General features: G+C 33.7%; 1 protein-coding gene across 9 annotated transcripts in view; it reads left to right on the forward strand.

Annotated features, from left to right (window-relative positions):
* Window positions 1–9,237, forward strand: part of ABCC9 (ATP binding cassette subfamily C member 9) — a 113,221-nt gene extending 103,984 nt beyond the window's left edge. For 5 of the 9 annotated variants that reach the window (XM_039882521.1, XM_039882526.1, XM_039882525.1 and 2 more), the window contains 4 exons: window positions 108–211; window positions 2,348–2,481; window positions 4,071–4,133; window positions 8,529–8,666. In XM_039882521.1, coding sequence (XP_039738455.1) covers window positions 108–211; window positions 2,348–2,481; window positions 4,071–4,133; window positions 8,529–8,666 — 439 coding nt within the window. Of the gene's footprint in view, window positions 1–107; window positions 212–2,347; window positions 2,482–4,070; window positions 4,134–8,528 lie in introns of all 9 variants that reach the window. The other 4 variants (XM_039882527.1, XM_039882523.1, XM_039882528.1 and 1 more) reach the window with 1 other exon arrangement.
* The last annotated feature ends 380 nt before the right edge of the window (window positions 9,238–9,617 follow it).

Genomic DNA, 9,617 nt, shown 5'->3' on the forward strand with positions numbered 1-9,617 from the left:
AACCAGAACAAATAAGACTTACATCTTAAGGAAAGAACAGCAATATGCAAACATATATAAAAATTTATTTTTATTTATTGACTAATTAACTAATTTTTTCCCTGTAGATTTAATTTAGATCCAGAGTGCAAATGCACAGATGACAGACTCTGGGAAGCTCTAGAAATTGCTCAGTTGAAGAATATGGTCAAATCCCTACCAGGAGGTCTAGGTAAATTTTCTAAGTTATACATTTATTTTTTACACATGCAATTAATTCTGCATATCTCTATCTATGTTTTATGCTAGGATCACATAATTCTAGTGTTAAATTCCCTCATTTAAAATAAAGGTAATTAGGACAATTCAGAATCTAGTGATTTTGCTTGGGGTGCAAGAAGATAAACCTTATAATGTTCTGTTCCATGTGAGTACCCTAAAATATTCCAATTAGTACATTCATTGCCTATTCACCATTGGTGGGCATGGGTCACTTTAATCAGAATATTTCCTTGTGGTCATTCTGCTCATGTGATCTACACAATCACTTACCCACAGAAAGTGGGTAAAAGGACTGAGAAACTATTAGGTTCAAAAAGTACTCAGTGCCATTTAGGAGCAGTTTCTCCACATTAGCTGCCATTTTCTTTGTTGCTAAGAGGGCATGTTCCTTTCATTCATATAACATGATTTTTTTTGAAGACAGTATTTTCTATTAACTTGCTGCGTTAATCAGTTTTGGTCACTTGTATAAGGGATGAAACATGTACTCAAACAATCACTGATATAAATTCAGCCCCAGAGATAGTACAATTTCTGGCAGATAACTGATGACAGAACAAAAGAACAATGTGGATAATGAAAGAGCAACATGATTAATGAAATAATAGAAAGTTCACAACATAGTCTTTAATTCATAAAAGTAAACATCTGTAGTCTTGGACTTGTGCTTCCTTAAGATCTGAACTCATTTAACAAAGCAATCAAAAAGGAATAGTATCTAGTTTTAAAAAAATCGACCTACAAAATAAAATCATGTTTGTTTGTTATTTTATTTGGTAAAGAAGACCTAATCAAAAACAATACCTTTTATGATTTTAAGTCTCAAGGAGAAGGCATCCCACAAACAAAAATTGAGACAGCATGTTTTTAAGGATATTTTCACTGATCTTGCCAGTATCATACTGTGGGAGTAATTCCAGGGGTCTGGATGAACTTTCCCAGAATAATTTTTGATCTCTTATCTGGAGAGCCCAGCAAGTCTACTTGAGAAACTGATAATGCTTAGAGACCCTTCTTCCTTGGTATTTAGAGACCACCCCCCTTGCCATTCATAGTCAGAAAGACAGGCAATTACATCTTTATAGTCCTCTTCACTAACATGAGAGCTGCATGCACCTGTTTGAATCATGGGCATGGTGTTTACGGGTTATGGTACAGTATGAGCACTAGGGGATTGTATTTACACTATGCAGTTGAATGCTGTTTAAGCTCATTGTCTTAATAAAAAGTACATCAGTTACTTGATAAAGATCTGGTTCAGGCCAATTCTGGTGAAGAGCATTCATTATCTCCAGCATCCTCCTTATTTATTATGTAAATTATAATTTGAAGAATAAATGCATAGCCTTCGAACGTTAGAAATGATAAGAATTTAATGCAATAAGAATACAATCAATAGAAATTCTGCCCGCCTACACACAACCTTACTAAAAAGTGTTTGGATTCATTTAAAAGTGATATTTTGGAAACAGAATTTATCTTAAACTCACAGTAGCACATTTTATGAAATGTGGATAAAACAAAAAAAAAAGGAAAAATGAGGATATAACATTCATTTATTCATATAAGAATGTTTTATTCAGTTACTATGTCAGATACTATGGTAAGTGCTGAGGATACACTGATGAACAAAAACAAATGTAAAATCCACTTGGAGCTTACAGTTCAATGGTATAATGAAAAAAGAAATGAGCATTAGAGTTGAAATATTCTGTTTCTTGTCTATTGTAATTTTGCTATGTGATCTTGGGCAAAACACTTCATCTCTCTAGGCCTTAGATAATTATATTAAATAATCTCCTTAGATAATTACATTACATAAATAATCTCTAAGGTTTTGGTCTTCAAAATGTTTAATGGTATTTATATAACTTACCATCTGTCGTCAAAAATAAGTCGGCCCAGGATCATATTCATTTTTCCAAAGTAAAATTTCTCTTCACTTTTCACATATGAAATCCTTGTTTCAGTATTGAATAGTATCCAGCGTAGTATTATAGAACATAAAATATTTTTTACTATTTAACCCAAAGAAAATGTCAGTAACATTTCTTTAGTGAAATTCTTGTTTCTTCCTGTGATTCAGATGCAGTTGTCACTGAAGGTGGAGAGAACTTTAGTGTTGGACAGAGACAACTGTTTTGCCTTGCGAGAGCCTTTGTCCGCAAGAGCAGCATTCTCATTATGGATGAAGCGACAGCTTCCATCGACATGGCCACAGTGAGTGGATATCTAAACCCTTTAAATTGATGAATTAGAGAAATGGACATGAAAATTATAATTTATTTTTTTCCAGATTGGGTTCTGAATCTTTGGTGGTATTATTTTGATTGTCACCTCATTTTATCTTCTTGATCATCTGATGATAGCACATTGAGAGTTACAATAAAACAGATGCTACACCTTTAAAGGTGTTCCTGTTGCAAAAAACATCAAAGAAATTTGCCATCACTTTTTGTTAAATTCTCAGAACAGTAAAATTCTAGGACTCAGTTAATGGAGTACTGTACTCTATTTAAGTATTCGAGTATTATCATGGACGTTCTAAAATAAAGTATGCAAATTTCTATTTAATAGAATCTAATGATAACCAAAACCAATCATTAATTTCTAAAGCAATTTGAAGAAGCATTCACTAGAATTAATAATGGCTAGAATTAATAATGGTCTTCTCAATGTGTTTATGATAACAAACCAGAAACTTTGACTTTAGAAAGAAATTATTTTAAAATGTCAATTATACCCAAGAAAGATCTGTTGAAGGCTGTGACTGAGTATACAAAAGTCATATTAAATCACAAACTGTATGATCTAGCAATTTATATTGTTCTTATAAAAGTTAACTTGATATTAAAAGTTTGACATCAGAAAGGACAAAAAAATAGTCCACAACATAATGTTATCTTCTTGCCGTACACATTAGATTGGGAAAAATTACCCAAAAAAGTGGAACAGTTTCAGGATTAAGAGCCAATTATATATGGAGATGCTAATTTAACATCATTTCTTTCTAGTAAGTAAAGCTAATCGATTAAAGTAACTATTTAAAGTTATAACCTATCTTCTCAAAGTTAGCATAATTTAAAGCAATAAAATAGCTTCTAATCAGTCTGTTTCACTAAATAAGCATAACTACATCAAAATTAGTATAGATTACTAAGGTTTTACAATATTGGGGGTTAATATAAGGATAATACTGCCTCAATAGAGATGAAAAAGAGAGATAGAGAGTTGAGAGAGAGAGAGAGAGAGAGACTATGAACGAGAATGAATTAATTGGCAGTAGGCCACATGATTAGAAGAAAGAACTTCACATCAAGACTTAGATAATCAAGCTTTCCTCTAGGAGAGAGGTAGAATCTTTACCCAGAACATCTTTGAAGATATAATGATTACAATGGTTTGTGGTGGGAATGTTCTTTTATGGATCAAAATCCAAATTGGGATCATGAATTTTATCTTTTTCTTTTCTAACCCAAAGGGTAATACCTTTTAAAGGTTTTATTAGTTTTGAATGCATACTCTTTGTGGTATAACTCAAGTGAGCATTTCCATGCCCATTTGATTTCATTTTCTTCTTTCAGTTCCCTGGCAATAAATCTATCAGTTATTCTCAATTGATCACTGAGTTTTATTTGCATTTTGAAGACACCTACAGAACCTAGCATGAGCGTTCTTCTGGGAACTGCTCCCTGTTGTACTTTACTCAGAAGACTTAGGAGTAGGATTTCTCCAAGGGGCTTGGGCACACTGGAGCATTGTTCTTGGGGACAAAAGAGAAAATTCAGATTTTATTTATCTTTTGGCAGGAAAACATTTTGCAGAAAGTGGTGATGACAGCTTTTGCAGACCGCACCGTTGTAACAATAGCTGTAAGTATGAGAAATGAAGTTGATTTCTTCCTCTTTGGTTTTTGTTCTAAGATTCAATAATCTTTACTTTTGAGTAATTAAAATATGCTTATGCTGAATTTTGTATTCTTCTGCTAATGTTTCTGTATCTGTCCAAAAAAAAAAAGAAGAAGAAGAAGAAAGAAAAAACCTGCTATGCTATGAAAACCTTTACACTGTTTTTCTCCAGACTGTCTGCTCTACCTACCTTCTCTAAGTTACAAGGATAGGACATCCTAAATCTAAGGTTCCAGCAGGTGACGGCCTGTGCTTTTTCACCAGATACAGATGGTAGCTCATATGGGATAATTCTTTTTTCAGTAATATGATGGTCTGATGAACCATTTCAGAAGCAAAATTATTAAATTTGACTGCTAGTTCTGCTACTATTTATACTTAATTTCTGTTTCCGTTCACTTAACTGTTTAAAAAAAAGAAGGCATGAGAAACCTCACAGCTGAGGCACCTGCTTTGAGCACCAATCAAATTGGTTTAAATCTTTGTAATTTCGTGTTATAGCTTTTTTGCAATAGGCCATGGTTTTCTCTCTTCCTCTTTGTAGACGGATGGATTCTTGCTCACATTTAGGCTTCCTGTTTAACAAAAAACTGTTTTGTAAATGAATCGCCTGGACATTTTCCCTCTTGCTGATTCTCTTCTCTTTCTGTTTTTCTTTTCTCTCCAGCACCGTGTCTCTTCCATTTTGGATGCAGGCCTTGTTTTAGTCTTTTCTGAGGGTATTTTAGTGGAGTGTGATACTGTTCCAAACTTACTTGCCCTCAAGAATGGCCTCTTTTCCACTTTGGTGATGACCAACAAGTAGACCATCATGAGCTACTCTGCTGAGAATCCCATTCTCTGGTAGCTATCTTAGCAGCATCCCCTCAGTAAGGCAAGACAAATGTAGAGATTCCAGGGAGGGATGTGGTGAGGGAACTAACCATAGGATATTATCACACAAATCAACTCAGCCAGGTGCTTCAGTTATGTTCAATTCAAATGAGGCACATGCATATATTTTTAAGTGTATAAATGCAAGAGAGAGTGTTTACGAAAACCTGAGAACCAGATTTACCTCTGTCCTAAGGATCAGTTTCACTATTCCTCGGGGATGTTTTGTAAGTGTGCTTAAAAATAATACCATGCATGTTTCATATCTGCCCTTAAGAATGCATTAATTTAAATAATTACCTAAGGTTAACTATTGAGTAATAGGAGTTATGTATGGAGTGCTTGCTTATTTAGGCTTACATTTTTGTGAATGATGCATGGGAAAACAGCACCCTTTGAAGTGCAGCTTTTTCAAGGTGGCAGGAAATGATGCCCATCAGGGCCTAACTTCTGTAAATTGGGCCTAAGTAAAGAAAAACCCACTTTCTTTTACCTTCCAGTGAACTTGTGGTTCCTTCTGCCCAGGAGAAGGAATCACATTAAAGCATGAATAATTTAATAGATGAAAGAATCACCTAACTTGGAAAACATTCTATAATGTTTTCATGAATTTTACCACTGTAGAGATAGGGAGATATTTGAAGGAAGAAAGAGCTTCCTGTTCCCTCTAAATGGGCAGGTAGAGAGGGAAAACAGACCCTTGCTTACACAAAAGACTAGTTTTCTCTATTCTTCATGAAGCATGGAGAATATCGTTGGATGGTCCCATGTAGTTTACACCTTGAAGATTACTTAAGCATAATTTATATTTTTCACCAAAAAATTATGTTCTTTTACCTCATTTCTCTTGTCCTACATTCACTGAATACTTTTCTATATACTTATATACCCTTCACCTATTTTTCATTTCAAGACCACTAGTATGGAGGTGGCCACCAGGATACCTAGAATTTCTCCCCTGGACACACAGAAAGCTGGAGAGAGAACAAATTATTGTGGGACCAACTTCTCTTAACAGACTCATAGGAGAGAGAGCACTACCAATTTGTGGTAGATCCCTTGTAAAATGATATTCAGCTTTATTAAAAGCAACTATTCTTCTTTACTTGCTAAAATTTGTTCTATTAATTTTGTTAACTGTTAATGAAAATTGTAAAATAAGATCACTTTCTCTGGCTTCTAAAAAGAACCTCTTATGCACCAAAATAATGCGTAGCATTTATTTATGAAAGTGATTTATTTTTTCACTCTTAATTGGATTAATTTCTCTGGAGCATTTTGAAAATTTCATCAATGCTATTACAATTGACACCACACTTTGTCAAGCAAAAAATAATTTAGATTAATGGAATAAACATCAGCTGTATTTATTTCCTTTGGCCAAGTTTTTCGATGTCTTAATTTTTTAAATAAACATTATTTTAAAATATCAAGGCAATGTTTATAATATTCTATTTATGGATTTAGAAACCAATTCTTTTTTTAACATCTATGATATGGTTATTTAAGAACTAATTTTTTTTTGGAGGGAAAATGCACAGCAGATATTAAACAGCACATTAAGTTTATTTTTTTCTAAATGCATGGGTATACAAATGGCTCTGGTCCATTCTCAAAGATAAATAAACATTATCCTCCAACTTGTGACAATTCCTAAATATATATCGTTAGTTACCAATATTCAGCGAATGATAGGTTTGTCTATCATTACCACATTCCATATGCATGTTTTTCCCCCTCTAGTTGTGAGTCCCAGCTATGACTGCCTTCTTTTCTGAAAGCATGAACACTGAGACTATCCCATCTAGATGACCCAGGGCAGAAGATAGGCCTTTGCCCCTTGAGATGGATTTAGGTTGGACTTTGAGTTGTTAGGAGAAGGCACTTTGGAAGCCTTTGTATCAGCTAAACAATGTTTTAGCACTCCCATCAGCATGCTGATGTTTTGACCTGCATGGTCCAGGTCCAATGTGGTAGCGCCTAGTCGCATATGGCTATTGAGCACTATGGATAGTCCAAATTGAGAGCTGTTGTAAGCATGAAATAATCAATGTATTGTAAAGACAGAATTAATAGAGTAATGTAAAAGGCTTCATTAATAATTTTTATATTGGTTACATGTTGATATAACATTTTGGATATATTGGGTTAAAATATTATTAAAATGTATTTCATCTGTTCATTTGTGCTTTTAAAATGTGGCTCCTAAGAAATTTAAAATTACATGTGTCTCACTTTTGTAGGCCACATTATATTTTTATTGGACAGTACTTATCCCCAGCAAGAGTAGTGAAAAGGCCCACTGCACAGATTTTTCCCTTGTAAATCTAAAAATAAAAACTAATAGTAGCTGACATTTATTATTTGCTTGTATGTGTCAGAGGAGGTGCTGACATTTTTTTACATGGATCATCTCATTTGACCCTCACCACCACTCTCTGAGGCCAGTACTATTATCACCGTCATTTTATAGATATGAAACTTGAGGCATACAAAAGTCAAGTTTGTTGCTTAAGATTACTCAGCTAACATGTGGTGAAACCAAAATATGAACTGAGTCTAACTTTAGACTCTGTGCTTTTAAACATAATGCTAATAACGGCAGGCAAACAATCCTCTAAAGTACCAGATATTCCCTATGAAACAGTTTGGTGGCAAGATGGAAATATCTCACACTTGGAAGTTAATAAGCTTGGTTTTGACGCTAGTTCTCCTATTTATTATACATGTGGTCTCCTGATTTTGCTTTACCTCCATGAACCCCAGTGGTGTCCCCTTTAAAGTGGAGAGCAATTACAACCACATTTGAGGGACATTCTGATGATTAACAAGTATGTGTGTGGAGCACTTATGTGTATTATATGCTCAATAAGTGGTAGCTTTTTTAAAAAAATAATTATTAACACCAAAGCTTCTTTCCAAAGAATGCCATGTGAAAAGAGAGAATGGGCCAATGAGCGGCAATGATCTCTAAAAACTAAGAGATGACATGTCTGAAGTCCTGGATGATCCATTCTAACACTGCATGCCATAGGGCTTCCCCATATTGTCGTCCCAGAATTGACCACCTTCCAGGGTTCTTCAAATTGTGTGTTAGCCCATGGAATTAATTGACTCTACACAAGATATCATTTTAGTCTAGACTAAGCTATAACCCAACTGGTTCATGATGGCTCTTCTTATTTAATTATTTGACAAAATATTTATTAGCCTACTTATACCTTCATGAAAATGATGAGATTGCTATATTGACTACACTAGATTTAATACAACCCATACAAGACCCAGCCTTAATGGCCAGGATTTTAAAAATGTAGATAAATGATACGTTAAGTAAGAAATAAATTGAGGGGCTGTGCTTCTTGCACCTCCTGGTACCCCAAGGTAAATAAATGTCCCTGAATAATTGGCGAAATATGCATATCCATTGCTTTGGTTTGTGTCTTAAAATATATAACAAATAACATGTATTCTTTTCACTCACAGCATCGGGTTCACACTATTCTAACGGCAGACCTAGTTATTGTGATGAAGCGAGGAAATATTTTAGAATATGACACTCCAGAAAGCCTCTTGGCACAGGAAGATGGAATATTTGCTTCTTTTGTTCGTGCAGACATGTGAAGAGATGTCTTAAAACGATACATGGATTTAAAATAATGCAGTAATAACCTACTCAATGGACCATCAACTTGACCTTTGTAAAATGCCATCTTAAACTTTTACACATTTTTATAAAGCTTATTTGTTTTATTGTAGAACTTTGTAATTAGAAAAAAATGTCACTTTACCAATGAATATTGTATTTCCTATGTTGATGTTTCTTCTTCCTAGTTTTTATTTTGTTTTCCAAGATATTACTGCCTAATATATTCGTTATTAATGTTTTTCTAAGTATTAAGTCACTTTTCCTTTAAGAATGGCATATTGTATTACAACATGTAATCTACTTTAAGTATTAAATCAACAGGTATGTTTTTTCATAATTTGAAGTCTGGTAAATATCTCTGAGGCTTGGAATTTACAATGAGTATTCAGTATTATTATACTCTTATTTGTAAGAATATGTTTTCCTTTTTGTTGGCGTCTCCAGATATCACTGAAAGATAATAAAAGGACAAGTTTTCTAATCGGTTAGTAAATGAAACACTCAAATTTATTATCTACTGTATGAGAGTATTTTCTGTATTCTTTATTAGTAGTACTGATATTTCTGTATTCTTTATTAGTAGTACTGATATTTTCTGTATTCTTTATTAGTAGTACTGATATTTCTGTATTCTTTATTAGTAGTACTGATATTTTCTTTAGCAGTCTCTTTTTTTCATCTAAATTGTTTTCTGTCACCAAGAAGTCATCACATTTGGAGTAGCCTGGTAAAGCTAAAGCCTTAACTAAAATCATGAGAAGAGTGTGAATACTCGTTGAATATTTGAAAAATTATACTCATTTCCATTTTACCCTGTCTAGTAAGGAGAGAATTATTAAGATATCAGACATACTGTCCCTTTTCCAGACTGAAGTTCAAAGAGTAATTAGGTCCAATTCTTCAATGGCAGGCTGGCTAAAGCTTTC

The sequence above is a fragment of the Pteropus medius genome, unplaced genomic scaffold, assembly GCF_902729225.1.
Source record: "Pteropus medius unplaced genomic scaffold, Ma_sr-lr_union100, whole genome shotgun sequence".
Lineage (NCBI taxonomy): Eukaryota > Metazoa > Chordata > Mammalia > Chiroptera > Pteropodidae > Pteropus > Pteropus medius.